Genomic DNA, 17,129 nt, shown 5'->3' on the forward strand with positions numbered 1-17,129 from the left:
AAAAGTCACTTCACCACAAACATAGCAGAAGTTATCTGCACTGTTCACACAAGTACGAGGCATCTCTGCTCACTTTGGCTAAACAGAAATGTGTCCCTTTGCAAAATCAAACACTGACAAATAAGAGAGCATGACACTGTATGATTTCTAGAGCTGATATAGGGCAATTTGTTCAGCAGAGTGATGTAAGCTTCGTTATGATTGCATCATCCATGACTTCTAGGAATAACATGATGAAATTCATATCATGTATGATGCAATACCAGCTTCAGATTGCATCATTCATTGTTTTGCCTAAAAAGCAAGTACTGTCCAAACCCAGTCATAGATTTATTCATAGACCCAGTCAAAGATGTATTTTACTCATTTCTGGTTTAAATTGAGATCCCTTCCCTTTATAACTCACTTATCCTCCGCCATTCCCAAGTCAAGGGTCGTATATACTGACTCAATAGCATACCTTGAAAACTAGAGCCAATCAACAATTGTAAGCATCATTTTCGTTCTCAGTGACCCAGAATTAGTAACGTTTGACTACATTTATTTCAGAAGCATTTTGGCTGTAGTGCAGTGTAATTACTGGTAAATTAAGAGGTATTTGTAAGATGTGTCATACATCTAGGTTAGAATTGTCAAAAGTACCCTAGTGATTTAGGAGCCTTAGTCCCATTGACTCTCAAAGAGATGACGTCTAAGTACCACATCACTTTGAAAATAAGATTGAGGCTCCTAAATCTCTTAAGCACTACTAAAATTGAACCTCTAGTTTAGTGTCTCATAAATAAATGAAATAGGGAAATGCAAAACATAGTTCCTCCATAAAGGACCTACCTTTTCCTTGCTGCATAAATCATGAGCTCAAAGAAGGTAAAATAACTTAGGACTGAAGGCTTCTATGGTAGTTTTCAGTTTGGAGTACCTGTTTCTCCCTTTTAAAACTGTAAATAACCCTAACCACTGGGAGACTTATATGTATTTTCAAGAATACCTGAATAGCAATCCATTCTCAGGAGAAATAAATAAATAAATATGAGGGCAGGGGGCAGAGGGAGGAGGAGAAAAAAAAATCACAGCCAAAATGGCTTCTTAGTAACTCACATAGAGCATTTTATCTATAATCTCTCCCAGAAAAAGAGTCGAAATAGTTTCCTCAGACTCCAGTGGTAGGCTTAGACAATTTGGAACCAGAAGTACAGGCCACGATCCTGCAAACGTGTAAGCACTTTCTTAACTTTACTATCGTGAATAGTCCTGTTGATTTCATTTGGACTACTCATGGTAGTAAAGTGAAGCACACGTATAAGTGTTTGCAGGTTTGGGACCTTAGTATGTTACATAATTCATGTGACTAATATCAACCAACTCAACTTGAAAATGCACTGCAAAACCTTCCTGTGGATTTTTATCTAAGTATCCAGACAATTTGGAAATCTGCATTCCAAATCTTCAACATTTTTACTTGCAAGGAAAATCCATGCAAATTACTGAATTTTCACAGAACCTTTGTGGAATCAAAATAGGCACAAATATTTTTCACAGTTCTAGTCCTCAGTCAAACTTTTCCAAACTTCAAATATTTGGGTTTGATTTTTGTTCAGGTCAAGGAACATCAAAGGGTTGAGTTAGTTCTTATTTTATCTGAACCAGTTCATCCATCTCTAATAATACATTAATCTTTTAAGAGCAGATGTTTTTCCAACCAAGCCAGTGGTGGAAAAGGGAGATAAAAGGCCAAGATTAGCCTGGTTCACTAGAGACAACATCCCCTACCAAATTATATGACAAAAAAGCTGTGGATTCAAAGCCCAGGATTAAAGCCTCCCTGAGCTTCTGTTTATATGCTGTATGTCTGCATTTATGAAATTATTGACTTTAAAATGTATTTTCAATGATGTTTGGAATATATATTTGCTTTTAACTAGAAATAGAAGATGAAACCCATATTATATTTGTGCTTAGGAAGGGTATTCCAAGTGAACAAGTGAAGCATGCAGATAGAGAACAGGCAAAGCGCGTTGTCTACTCAGTAGTTTATGGAGCAGGTAGGGATCTGCATAGAACTAGAAACAAGTTTATTCTCACTACTGTTTACTTTTTTAGATGATTAACTAGAGCTGCAATGAATTTGAGTTCATTTAAATTTTTAAAAGCTAGCCATACACTGAATTTCTCAAGGTGAATAATGTGATCTCAGAATATTGCATCTTGATTTTTTTGACGATCATAAAATAGTCTACTTAAAAATCATTCCGAATAATATAGCGGGATTAACACAATATGAATGTTATTCCCTGGTTAAGTTGATGCGTTGACTTATTTTTCATTTTGACTTCTAAGTACATCTGAGCTACTATAAGGAGACTCATGAGTCAATGTAATTCAAACATCTGTCTTTACCTACCTAAAATTAGTATAATTCAGTATGGAATATCTGCTGCATACCACTGGTGGATGCATACATAGAAGATGAAAGAAGTTTTATCGGATCAAGGACAGAATTTGGCCTTGAATGTTGTTATTTTTATTAACCTCCCTGTACTGTACCATAAGTGTAACTAGTACTTTACAAAATATTGTAAAGAAATAAGATTTCTGCTCTTTGGAGCTCAGAATTTAATTCAGACAAAAATATACATACCACAATTCCTTTAATATTGGTGACATTTCTGTTTTAATAAAATGGGCTTCTCCTGTATACTTGACTATCATGATCTCATGCCACTATGTAAAGGATTTTCCTTTATTATCCCATTCATTTAACGATTTAATCTATTTTTAGATGTGCTGATTTTTTTCTTAATCTACTATAAAGTACTTCAATCTATGTAGCCTTCCTAAAGGTGACCTGCAAAAGGAAAAATAGAGTTTGTTTCTATGTTACTTCTATACAATGTAAAGGGAAGGTCTCCCTCTGAAAAGATGTTGCTTGAAACAAGTGAAGATTCTGAATAAAAATCACTTCCCCTCTCACTTTCCTGGAATTTGTCTTCTCATTAATAAATATATTTTTCCAAGGCTTGGATTTCTAATGTAAAGAATAAATAGAAATAACTTTCAGACATTTCTACATCACAAAAAAAATAAAGGACCCAAATCCAATTTTTATGCCTTTGCATCTCACCTTTAATATTTATTTGGCTGATAGACTGAGAAATGCTAGTGCTCTTAAAGGCAAATTTACTAACACAACTCAGTGATTTAACTGTTTAATAAAACATTGAAATAAGAAATCTGGTAGCAGTATAGACCCTAAAACATTAAAAACTAGAGTCGTACAGTAATATCTTGATATAACTACACTTGTATGTGACTTAGTATCATAGTGGTAAGGGACCGCAAAGGTTATGTTGTCTAACCCGCTGCCAAGGTGTGGGATTTGTTGGGTCTAAACCATCCAAGACAGATGGCTATCCAGCCTCCTTTTGAAAACCTCCAGTGAAGGAGCTTCCACAATCTCCCTAGGAAGTCTGTTCCATTGTCCTACTGTTTTTACAGTTAGGAAGTTTTTCCTGAGAATTAATCTAAATCTGCTATGCTGTAGTTTGAACCCATTGCCTGTTGTCCTGCCCTCTGTGTAAAGAGAAAACAACTTTTCTGCATCTTTTTAATGGCAGCCTTTCAAGTATTTCGAGGCCACTATCTTGTCCCCCCTCAATCTCTTCTTTTCCAAACTAAACATATCCAGTTCCTTCAGCCTTTGCTCTTATGGCTTGCATTCCATCCCTTTGATAATCTTTGTCACTCACCTCTGATTCTTTCCAGTTTCTCCACATCCTTTCTATACATTGATGACCAAAACTGGACACAGTCCTTCAGCTGAGGACTAACCAGTGCTGAGTAGAGTGGAACTATCATCTCCCATTGCATTGCTGACTCATGTTGAGGTTGTGATCCACCACAACACCCAGATCCTTCTCAGCGGTGCTCTGCCAAGCAGTTACCCCCATTCTGTATTTGTGCATTTCGTTTTCTTCCCTAAGTGTAGCACCTTAAATTTGTCTATGTTGAATTTCCTTTTGTTGTCTATACCTCAGTTCTCCAATTTATCCAGATCCCTTTGAATTTTAGCTCTATCCTCCAAAGTTTTGGCAAACCCCCTAGCTTTGTGTCATCTGAAAATTTGATGCTACATCCAGGTCATTAATAAAGATGTTAAACAACACCGGACCTAGAATAGATCCCTGTGGTACCCCACTTGAAACCTCCCTACAATCTGACATCATTCCATTACTAATTACTCTTTGTTTGCAATTGTTTAACCAAATATGTATCCACTTAATGGTGGTTCCATCAAGCCCACATTTCTCCAGCTTATTATCAGAATGTCATGTGGGACTATGTCAAAAGCCTTGATGAAGTTCAGGTATATTATGTCCACCACATTCCCCCTATCCACCAAACCAGTTACCTGTCAAAGAAGGAAATCAAGCTGGTTTGGCATGATTTGTTCTTGGTAAATCCATGCTGGCTGCTAGTGATCCTTCATCCTCCAGGTATTCTCAAATTGAATGCTTTATACATTGCTCTAGTAGCTTCCCATGTATCGAAGTCAGACTGACTCGTCTATAGTTCCCCAGCTCCTCCCTTTCCCCCTTTTTAAAGATGGGAACTATGTTAGCCCTTCTCCAGTCTTCTGGAACCTCTCCTGTCATCCATGAGTTTGCATATATTATTGCCAGTGGTTCCAAGATTTCTTCAGCTAATTCCTTCAGTACCCTCAGGTGAATAACAATCAGGTCCCGTTGATTTGAATTCATTCAAACTGTTCAGAAGATCTCTGATGTATTCTTTACTTATCCCAATCTGCATCTCTTCCCCTTTATTGTCTATAGTAAGTTCACTATACATTTTATTTTTTATGAGAAGACTGAAGCAAAGTAGGCATTGAGCAGCTTTGTCTTTCTATCATCTTCCGTTACCAGCTCACCTTCTCCACTGAGCAGTGGACTCACACCATCCTTGATCTTTCTTTTTTGTCTGACACTTAGTAGTCTTCAGGAATTCTTCCCCCATTTCAGAGAGCTCTACCTGTTTACAAATTTAGTTATGTTTGAAGCGCAACATAGCAAATGAAGAAAACAAAATGATGATCATATCATATAGTTCTTTTCTGGTCGTTAAGCCTTTACACTTGGATCACATTTCCACAGATTACACTTGGATCACATTTTCAAGGTCTTCCATGAGAGCTAGATATGTACTTAAAAAACAAAAACAAAAACCCTGAGACTCTGACCTAATCACTGGCCTCCAGGAGTTAGTACTTTAACACAAAAACAAAACAGCATGAGAAGTGACAACACTGCAGACTTCCTGTCTACTTTGAAGCAATTCACTTCACATGTGCCTCGTTCATCTGTAAAAAATATAATGAGGAGCACCAAAGTATCTGTTAATTAATTAATTAAATCCTAAATTAGGCCATGTCTATGTATAGCATTGCAGGGGTACAGCTGTAAAGATACAGCTGCACTGCAGCAGCACATCTGTTAAAACCATCTCCATGAGTGGCATAAGCTTATGCTGGCAGGAGAAGCTCTCTCATTGACATAGCGCTGTGCACATGAGTGCTTATGTCAGTGTAATTTATGTCGCTCGGGGGGTGGAATATTCACATTTGTTACAGTTCTCTTGTGAAGCCAGAAGTAGTTTCCTAACTGGTATAGACAGACTCTGGAAATTCAGTTTTCTGAACAATGAATGAGAAATTTTGGGGAAGTGGGGGAGAGTTAAATTAATTGGTCATCAAACAATAATACAACACTGGAATAATTCCATTAGGAGTCATCCCAGATGTCTTGCAAATTTCTGATTCTAGCACCTTGGCTAGATTTGTTCTTCTAGACATCTGTGCAGCTCCTGACATAGCTGAGTACAAAATACTACAGAATTGTTATGAAATGCACATCAGACTGACAGTGATGGCATTTGGGTGGCTGAAATCCTCCCTCTCTCAAAAACGCAAGCTAGTTTCTCTTGACATTATTACTGTGACAACTAATATTTTATATCTCTGGTGCTTCAAGACATTGCCTTTCAGCAAATGTTATTTGCAGACACAATGTTGTTTTTGTTCCTATGTAGCTGACACCTAAATATCTGTCTTTGAAGGCTAAAATCAATATGTTGATGTATGGTTTTATTTGCACTTGAACTACTTGGTTCATAAATTTCTTTAAATTGTACCTCTTAGCTTTTAATCTCATACCATGGAAAACTCTGATCTCATTTTTCTCTCATACTCCTTTGCTTTATCTTGTTACATATTCACTTTGATATAGTTTTACTTACCCAGCATCTAGATATGTGTTATAAGTCTTGTTGCGACTTTCTCTACACTTCCTTTAAAATCCATCCTTTCTCTTTCATCCCGCCTGTTAAAACCTTGGTCCATGCCTTGATCATCTCTTGTTTCAATTACTGAACTCTTCTTCTCTGTTGCTTCCATGCATTCCACTTCTCCAGCTTGTCCAAAACACCCTACCTAAAATCAGTCAGCCCCCTCACCGCCATCCTCACATCTCCTCATTCACTTCCCTGCTTATTCAACATTGAATTCAATCTCCTTATCCTCATATCAAGGCTCTCCATAAATCTACCCCTGACTAGTTTATGAATAAAAATGAACAAAACTAAGAACCCTGCAGGATACATTGTATGAATCTAAAATACAGATATTATCCTAAAATTCGTATTTAAGCTATTAAGATGTAATATGCAGTGGAGAAAGCCTCTGCTGAGTTGCACCCAAATTCAGTAAGGCATTTCAGCGATGAGTTTAGTCCTTTCCTAATCAGTGAAAACACTTAAGCTTAAAATGAAAGATATACTTAAGTAGTTTGCTGAATCAGGACCTTAGTGTATGTGATCATCCACATTTGTGAAAATAACTACAGTGGTCGTATTCCATTAGTCAATGTACAGTTCAGTATTAATGTTTATAACAAAGCAATATTTAAATGATTTTCTGTTCTACATTATTGTGCACAAGGTAAAGAACGTCTTGCTGGATGTTTGGGAATTACTCCTCTTCAAGCTGGTCAATTTATAGAGAGTTTTCTGATGAAATACAAGAAAATTCATGACTTTACAAAGAAAACCATTGAGCAATGCCACAATGAAGGTAATAAAACCTATAAGATGCATTCTTGTTGACTGTTCAGCTGCTATGCTACATTTTACAATAAGGACAGAGACTCACCTCAGATAATGCTTGTAGGATGAGAGGAAAAGTTGCAAGAAATGACGAAAATATCCACCCCTGATTAATGTGGTCTACCCTGCGTTATGCTGGCAAACTGGGAGGATCTGGTTGGATCCACCACAGCTGCTTCTTCCCAGATATTGTTATTTACTGGGAATGCTCTTTACCATTTGTGAATGGCAAGAAGTTCCTTTCTTTTGAATATGGCTCTTAACGTCCAGTTATTCATATTTAAAGTTACTTTGAGATTAACTTACTGCAATGCAATGTACATACCACCATATTGTCAAACTAGTTAGAAGTTGCTGCTAGGGCCTAACACAGCCTGCTTAGTAAGCCCTGTTTCACAAAGAGAGCACGTTATGCCTGTGGCCGTGATCTGCACTGGCTACCCCATGATTTTTTGGTGAGCTTTTGGGTATCAAAGGCTATAAAGTACTAAAAGATATGAACTCAAAACACCATCTGTGTGTCCCATGTAATATCACAGCAGATGTGATCCTCTGAAGAGTCTAAGCTAACAATTTAGTGGCTGTCTACACTTAAAGCACTGCAGCTAGGGTGACCAGATGACAAAGCTGAGATATCGGGACGCGGGGGGCGGCAGAGGAGGGGAAAAAAAAAAGCCGCTGGAGCACCTCCCCCCCGCCCCCCACTAGCTCGCCTCGTCTCCACCTCCCCCTGTAGGGGAAGGTGCCCAGCTGGTGCAATCCCGCTCACTCAGACAGCAGCATTTCAGGCACCCCGGGATTAGGAAGTGAGCGGCTGGGGCGTGCTCAGCCTGCAGTCGCTGTGACCCTACCGAGTTGCCCTGCGCATGGGGCAAGTCTGTCCCCACGTACAAGAATGGCCTGTAGTGCCGACCCACCCGTGGCCTGTCCCTGCGCTGCAGCCCCGGGGGGTTCAGGGCAGGGCACGGCACGCGCAACAGCTGGGCAAAGGGGCCGGGGGGACACAGGAGCCCTTGAGGAATGGGGGCCACCAGCCACCCCAGGGGAGGGGGCCGGTGGGCGGCAGCTCTGCCCCTCAGGCGTGGGGTCTGGGCGCGGCACTGGCGGCCCAGCCGGGTGCCCCGCAGCCTCTCCCACCTTCATACGGCTCAGGACGCTGGACAAACAAAATTGTGTTTGTTTGTCCCCAAATCCCTTCCCTGGCCCTACCTTCTTCATGGCCGCGGCACACAGGCTGGTGTCACCCCCTCCCTCCAGCGCTTGCACCGCCATACAGCTGATCAGCGCAAGCCTGGGAGGGAGGAGGAATGTGGTGTGCTTGGGGAAGAGGCGGGGATTTGGGGAGGAATCCGAGGGGGTGGGGCTGGGGTTGGGCCAGGGCAGGGATTTGGGGAGGGATCCAATGGGGGAAGGAGGGGGTGGAGTCGGGGTGGGGGGGCGCGAGCCCCTCCGGGGTGCGCCAGAGCGGAGGGCAAAATTGCTTGTTTGTCCCGCGTCCTGACCGAACGTTGGTCGGGACGCGGGACAAACAAGCAAATATCGGGACAGTCCTGATAAAATCGGGACGTCTGGTCACCCTAACAGCAGCGGCACAGCTGCACTGGTGCAGCTGTGTCACTGTAGCGCTTAGTGAAATATTAATTATGCCGATGTGAGAGCTTCTCCCATCCACCACCCAAGAGGTGGTAGCTATGTCAATGGAAGAAGCCCCCTGTCAACATAGCACTGTCTATGCTTGGGGTTAGGTTGGTATAACTGCGTCGCCCAGGGGTGTGGATTCTCTACTCCCCTGAGCAACGTAGTTATATCAACATAAGTTGGTCTAAACCTTAGATTTGGGTTGGTGACAGGATGTCCTCTGTGAGGGGATTTTCACTTTAGAATTAACTTTTTGCTTTTCGTCCATCAGAGCACTAGACTCACCTGATCTTTTCTCAGACTTTCTCAGAGGAGAAGGTTGGTTGGGGAATGATAGGATAAAGTAAAGGTCTGTTTTTCCAGAGGTTGATCTGATCCGTTTAATGTCTGTGTTGCTACTTTTGGTAGTGCATCTATAGTGTTTGATAGGCATAATTGAAACATTGAAATATATAACAATAAACATTTAGTGCTCAATGTAGGCAAAAAGCAACAGAGGGTCCTGTGGCACTTTTAAGACTAACAGAAGTATTGGGAGCATAAGCTTTTGTGGGTAAGAACCTCACTTCTTCAGATGCAAGATGACTAACACGGCTACCCCTCTGAATGTAGGCAAAGTTATTGGCATGTTGACTTTCTATGCTTAGTTTTGAATTTGTGTGCATGTGCACATGCATGAAGGCAGGTAGAGCTGTTCAGGAAAAAAGGAGAATAATTAGCAACAAGACAAGGCTGTTCCTAGGAGCATTGGTACCGCTTGGTGCAAATGGCATTAGATGCCTCCCCAACAAGTTGCGTAGTCATTTACTTGATGCTTCCTTCCTCGCACCAACCTACCTGATCTCTTAAGATGTGTCACTTTATCCTTTTGATAATTTTGAAGTTCTTTTTTGAGTACTTGCCCATATATATTATTACTCCTGGGGGAATTCTGTGTCACTGTGTGGCGCAGAATTCATGTCTCGCACAGATTTATTTGCTTCCTCTCATAAAAATGCCTTTCTGATGGGGAAACAAAGGGAAGCTGCATAAGCGATCATAGGCTGCTCCCCACCACATGGGTGTGTCGTTTTGGGTGCCTGGAGCAGCCAACAGAGAGGTAAATCACTGGGGGGAGGGGCAGGCCTGGGAGCACCCCAGCTGGTTCTGGGTCAGACCTGCCCCCCATCTGCCCAATGCCCATGCATCTGGACCCCCCCATACCCAGACTCTGCCCTGTCAAGCCGAACCCCCCCACACCCAGAACCCCCCCCCTCCGAGCCTCCCATACCCTCACCCCCTGCACCCGGAGCCCCACTGCACCCATAGCCCCCACCGCACCTGGCCCTTCCCAGCCCCATCCCGGCCAGTCACTCCTATCCTGCGCTGGGCTCAGCTGCTAGTCCCTGCTGGATTGAGGGTGGGGTAGGAGCGCACTTCCCCTGCACAGAGCACTTGGGGCTGGACCAGGGCTGAAGCTGGATCAGACACACTCCCAAAAAGCTCCCCCAGATTTGCACTCCCCCGTTTCATAGACTCATAGACTTTAAGGTCAGAAGGGACCATTATGATCATCTGGTCTGACCCCCTGCATGCTGCAGGCCATAAAACCGTCCCTACCCCTTCCCTGGACTCTGCTGTTGAAGTCCCCAATCCTGTTTTTAGTGACTTCAATCGGCAGAGACCCTCCTGCTAGAGATCCCTGCCCCATGCTGCGGAGGAAGGCGAAAAACCTCCAGAGGCTCAGCCAATCTGCCCTGGAGGAAAATTCCTTCCCGACCCCAAATATGGCGATCAGTAAGACCCCGAGCATATAGGCAAGAGTCTCCAGCCCGACCCCTGTTAGCCATTATACTATTTACCTACCATTGCTTGGTTTTCCTTGACTACTATGTTTTACCATTAAACCATTCCCTCCATAAACTTATCTAACTTAATCTTAAAACCAGACAGGTCCGTCGCCCCCACCGTTTCCCTCGGTAGGCCGTTTCCTGCCCTCATCACTCCTCAGCCATGGAGGGAGGTGTCACTGTACAGGGAACTGCTCCCACATCCGCCTACTCCCTGTGCATCCAGACCCCCCTGCGTAGTCCCATCCCCCCTGCATCTGGACCTCTGCATCCAGACCCTCACCCCTACACCTAGACCACCCCCTGTTGAGCACCCCATACTTGAATACCCACCTTGAGAAGTCCCACCCCCTATGCACTTGGACGTCCCCACAAGCCTGCCCCACCCTATTGAGCCCCAACCAGCTGAACTTGTACCCCCCCCAGCAAGCCCCACTCTCCCAGCACCCAGTCTCCCCACAACCAGAACCCCCCTGTAGTAAGAGGAGGCCCTGAAACATAAACTCTTGCGTCAGAGGCCTAGTCTGAGGCCTGAACCAAAGTACTTCCAGGCATTGCTAAGCAAAAACTGGGCTGTGAGCCAGAGGCAGGCCCTGCTCACAGAAGTTGGCAAGAAGAGGGCTGCTAGAAGCAGGTGCGTCTTAAAGACAGGGTCAAAAGGACAGCATGATGGATAGAAACAACATGATCAAAGGGGAGACAGCACCCTAATGAGCCAAGAGGCTGTACCTCAATATGTCAGTAGGGATGAGTAATCTGTCCTGTAACTGTATAAAAGTAGGTCCTGAGTGCGCATTTTTGTCTGGCCTAGGGGGCAGTGGAAAGTCCCGCCACTGACTAAGCCGATCCATTGCAGGGGGCACAAATTCGTAGTATGTCTTGTAGAGTCTACGGGAAACTATTACTGTGCTTCGTTTGACAATAAACCTGGCTCGGGTTCCTTCGTACCTTACTAGAGTCTGTGGTCATTGGGGGTTCTCTCGGGGTCTGCTGTGTCAGCTATCTGCGCAGAGCTGGGGCGGCACACAGAGGGAACACACACGCAGCCGACTGTTATCATCATCGAACAAGAGCAGAGCATCACACCGGTAGCTACTGACAACACCCCCCTACTGAGCCACAGTCACCTTCACCTGGACCCTTCCTCCAGAATCCCATTGCCCTTGCACCTGAAACTCCCTCAACAAGCCCTTGTTCATCCAGATCCTCCCTGCACCCAGACCCACCCACTGAGCTGCTTGTACCAGATCCCCCACACAGAACCCTCTCACCCTGCACCTGGATCCACCCACACACACTAAGCCCCTCCACACTTGGATCCTGCCGGATTGAGCCTGCCTGCCCACACCTTGTGCACATGACATGGGGCTGCTAACCCTAGGGAGTTGCTTCACCTGCTACTCCTGAGGGATTTCTGAACCAAAAAAATAAAAATTCTGTGGATAGTATTTTAAATTTCTGCAACATTTATTTATCAATAAATAAATGTGGAGGCTCCAGCATGGCAGTGGGGAGCACAGGCCACTGGCTGCATTGAGGTGGGAGACCACACTGCAGCCTTCCTCCGCCTGTCCCATCCCCACCCGCCCCCAGACACAGACCTCTGGCATGGGCCCAGCCCTTGCACTATGTCAGGGTCAGGTGCAGCTTCATCGCTGAGACTGTGTCCCAGAGGGGAATGGGCTACAGGGTGATCTCCTACCTCTGTGCAGCCAGTGGCCTGTGCTCCCCACTACCATACTGGAGCTTCCACATTTATTTATTGACATAAAATCTGCAGAATTTTAAAATATTGTGTGCAGAATTTTTATTTTTTGGTGCAGAATTCCCTCAAAAGCAGTATTATATTCCGCTCTTGATCAGATGCAGCCCATGTGCTTAAGATTGGAGTCTTTTGGCCAGCAGTGTCCGCTGGGGCCATGCATGCATCCTGAATGTCCTTGCACTCCCATACTACAAGCATAAAAGGCAGTGCAGAACCAACCACCACTCACCACCTGGGGCTCCAGTTGGGGAGCAGGGTCGAGGTGCAGGTATTTGCCCCACTCTGGAGCCCACCCACCCACAAGCCCCTGTGCCCCAACCCTGCTCCCTGGCAGGAGCACTGGGTGGAGCGGGGCAAGCTCACATGCCCAGATCTCACTCCCTGGCAGGAATGCCAGGCGGGTGGAGCAGGTTGGGGCACGGGGAGCCTATTTTTCTGGGAGTCCCCAGTTGGCCAGGGCCCCTGGGCATGGCCCCATTGGCCCCGTGGCTATGCCACTGCTTCGCCTCTCTCATTACTTCACTCCTAGGGTCTGGATACTCACTAAAGACAAATGGGGATATGTAGAGGGCACAGGATTTAATACAAGGAGAGTCTGCAGCTGTTGGCCCAAAAAAACAAAAAACAAAACATTATTCATGGCCCTGCAGCCACAGATACTAAATACAGTTCAAGAGCACAAATGCTGACTGATGCACAGAAGAAATATGTAAAAATTTTGGCTCTTGAATTGGATTATAGCTTTGTAACTCTGAGGCTGAATTTTTGTGGGCCAGCAGCCATCAAGTCTATTTAATGAAGAATAGGTTCCTTAGGCTGTTTTATGCTGGAGCACATCATATATCAATATAATGCAGTATAATTTGACATGAGCAGGGTTCATTCTGGGAGCAGAAGTCTTATTCAGCAAGTATCTCAAAGAGAAAAAAAGAGGACAGGTTTTAAAATTTTACAGTAATTTGTAATGAATAATAAGATGAACCAATTCCTTCACTACCCCAAACAATGACTTATGAAAATGTAAGTTTAATAAAATAAATATATAATTTGTAAACGTGCACTGGTCTGTTGGGTGTATGCATGCATCCTAGCCCACATGTCATACTCCTCAGTCCTGTCAGAAGGGAACATTCTGGGACCTGTAGTTTCCCCCAGCTGCAGCACATATGACCAGGAAGGAGTTATGGGGCTGGAGGATCATGTGACTGCTTTGGGAAGGGGGACTATATAAAAAGAAGCCTGATCTGACTCTGAGAAAGTCAAGGTAGAGACATGACCTGGAGGGAGACTCTCCAAAGTGTAGGACTTGAGAAAATTGCTACTGTAATACAAGAATCACTGTAGTCACTCACCAGAAGGCCAGTCCCGAGTGTCTCTTGTTCAACAACTAAGTTTCAGGTGCCCATCCCTGCCAAAAGACATCCCTATTTCCATTCAGTTGTGTGTATAAGAGACCAGGTAGATAATAGAGAGATCACTTTGAACTTCATTGCAATTAATAGAAAAGATTTTGAGGCACTTAAGGCATTACCCACTGCAGATAATCAAGCAAAAAGAAAGTTATTTGCCTGTCTGGTAAGGGGAGCTTTTCAAGATGTGTTATCCAGATATATATTCCACTCTTGGTGACCTAACATCTCAGATTGGAAATAAGGTGTGATTTTTTAAGTGACAGTAATTAACCATTGGAACAATTTACCAAAGGTCCCGGTGGATTCTACATCAAGAGTGGATGTTTTTCTAAAAGATCTGCTCTAGGAATTATCTTGGGGAAAGTTCATGGCCTGTGCTATACAAGAGGTCAGACTAGATGATCACAATGCTCCCTTCTGGCCTTGGAATCTGTGCTTGAGAGACTGGCCAGCAGTGTCTGTTGTGGCCATGCATGCACCCTGAGTGCCTTCACGCCCCTCTCCAGGGCATAAATAACAGTGGGCCCAACAGCCAATCAGTTCTCTCTCCACTACAGAATCCAATCTATAATAGGAATCAGTAATAGAGGGGAAGGAAGGTAGGTCATGGAATATATATAATATATATATAATATGGAGAACACAGAGAACACATCACGAAGAATTGAACTTACTGTACAGGTAAGCAGCTTTTCTAGATCTAGATATATTCCAGTCTTAGTGACTCACAAGAAGTGACATGATGTAATTTGGTGGGTGTTTGGAGTCTATCTGAAAATGGATTTCAATACAGTGCTGCCATAAGAAACGCCTGCTCTGGAAGCTTCCACTAATGAATAGTATTTGGTAAATTGGAGAGAGTCCAGAGGAGAGCAACAAAAATGATATAAAGTTTAGACAACCTGACCTATGAGGAAAGGTTAAAGAAACTGGGCATGTTTGACCTTGAGAAAAGGAGACCAAAGGGAGACATAACAGTATTCAAATATGTTAAAGGCTTTTATAAAGAGGACAATAACCAAATGTTCTCCATGTCCACCAAAGGTAGGACAAGAAGTAACAGGCTTAATCTGCAGCAAGGGAGATTTAGATTAGATATGAGGAAAATCTTTCTAACTATAAGGATAGGTAAGTAATTTTCTCAGAGACTTCTGCAGGCTGAAAATGATCTGGGAATGTCTGAGGTTGCACAGTTCTTTCTCTATGAGGTGGAGTTGGGAGAATGCCCATGATAAGGACTGCACAGTTTCCAGTATGGCCATGCAAGGATATTATATGGATAAGACATAAAGGCCCAAGGAAAACACGATGATGTTTAGGTTTGTAGGAGACCCAAGACTCCCTTTCTGACCCATAGAATTCAGAAGAAGGGGCTTTAGGGGAATAGATAGACAATCCCTTCCCACTGTGTTGTGAGTCAGATGAGGAATAAGAGAATTCCACCTCTAAAGGAGGGGCTGCTGAGGCAGGAGTACTGGGTGTAATATTGGAGCAGCTGTTGTGCTGGGGAGGAGATCATTATTGATGTAACAGTGGCATGCATACCAGAGGACTGTTAAATTCAACCAAAAGTAATCGACACTCCAGCTCCTCCAAAACATCGAGATCCTTTGGAACCACATATTTTCCTGGCACTGATTTAGGTGGTATGGTGAATCTTTGGGCTCAGGTATAGGGGTACCTGGTGTCAGGGCCAAGGAAGAGGTTGCCACTGGTTCTCAAGTACTGGGTAGTAAGTGCTGGAGCCGGGCAGAACCAGGTCTGGGGAGTGGGCCTGGATGCTAAGTGGGTGGGCCATGCCCACCCAGACCCACCCATGGCTATACCCTTGGGGCAAAGTTTTAGATATTTGACATTTTCTTTATCAGAACTGTCAAAGAATATATATACTCACCCCAAAATACATAACATACTTTTCAATACAAACATTTTGTAGAAAAAAATCAACAATTTGCAATCTATTGTTACCAGTCACAGTGAAGAAGAGTGCATTGTCATAAAACTTGTTACTTTAATAACTGCAACTAATCCTGTGTCGGGAAAATTACTTTTCTCAGAACAAGGTGGGTGAGGTAATATCTTTATTTGGACCAACTTCTATTGGTCAGAAAGACGTGCTTTTGAGCTTACACAGAGCTCTTCTTCAGTCTGGGACACTTACTCAGCTAAATATAAATGGAACAGATTTTTTAGCATAAATAATTAACACATATTTCAAGGGACCATTCAAGGTGAAGTGGCCTATTAACACACATCCAATCATAAGGAGGAAACAAAGGGTTGGGGAAGCAGCTGGTGGAGAGGGTTGTTAGTGTGTGAGATATTTTTGTAATAAGCCATAAATTCAGTCTCTATTCAGTCCATGATTTTTAGTGTCTAGCAAAGTTGTGAATTTAAGCTCCCTTGCTCATCTTTTGAAAATGTTGTGCAGGTTTCCTTTGAGGATTAGGACTGATAGGTCAGATATAGAGTCACTGCTTTGTGAAAAGTGTTCACCTACAGGTGATACGATGGTTTTGTGTTTTATCATTTTCCTGCATCATTTTCTCAGAACAGCACTTTCGACCTCTTTCTATAACAGTATATAATTGATTCAGACTTTTACTCACAGAAGACATGCTGTTCCTTGTTTATTCTTTGCAGTGCTTAAAAAATTACTATAACCATGGGTTTTAGAGACCAGGTGGGTGAGGTAATATTTTTTATTGAACCAATTTCTGTGGTGAAAAAGACAAGCTTTCAAGCTATACAGAGCTCTATTTCAGGTCATCACCTCCACCAACAGAAATTGGTCCAATAAAAGATATTACCTCACCCACCTTGTCTCTCTAAAATCCTGGGACCAATGCAGCCACCACAACACTGTACATAACCATGGGCTGTCATTTCATGCCATAATTGCATTCATAAGTTAGTTCTACTAAGGAATAGTGGATTACTGCAAATATTTAAAGCCATAAATATGTCCTAAACATCCTGTTTGATGAAGTGCTACTCAGGCAATATATTTTGTTTAGATCTACTTAAAATAATATAGCTTTCTTTTCTTGAAAGATGTGTCAAAAAACATTCCCACTTCTGTGATAATGAATCCGTGATCTATGTATATAACCAGCAAAAGTCCCATAGCTAAAATCCTTGGCTGTGAGCCAGTGCAGGGATGGAAGACACCTGTCTCTACTTGCGTCCATTATGAGCTGTCAGCAATCATATAACCAGTATAGCTATACCAGCAAACCCTCCTAGAGGAGGTGCAATTTTTACTGGGAAGGGTTGTTTTGCTGGTATAGCTTATACCAGTTTACTGAATAAAATAAGCAATACCAGCAA

At 43.2% G+C, this 17,129-nt stretch overlaps 1 protein-coding gene across 1 annotated transcript in view; it reads left to right on the top strand.

The window, feature by feature from the left end:
• POLN (DNA polymerase nu) overlaps positions 1–17,129 on the top strand; it is a 241,213-nt gene that overhangs the window by 170,154 nt on the left and 53,930 nt on the right. Inside the window, exons 20-21 of the mRNA XM_065598521.1 lie at positions 1,960–2,042; positions 6,992–7,123. Coding sequence (XP_065454593.1) covers positions 1,960–2,042; positions 6,992–7,123 — 215 coding nt within the window. The remainder of the gene's footprint in view (positions 1–1,959; positions 2,043–6,991; positions 7,124–17,129) is intronic.

The sequence above is a fragment of the Chrysemys picta genome, chromosome 5, assembly GCF_011386835.1.
Source record: "Chrysemys picta bellii isolate R12L10 chromosome 5, ASM1138683v2, whole genome shotgun sequence".
In the NCBI taxonomy this organism is placed as follows: Eukaryota; Metazoa; Chordata; order Testudines; family Emydidae; genus Chrysemys; species Chrysemys picta.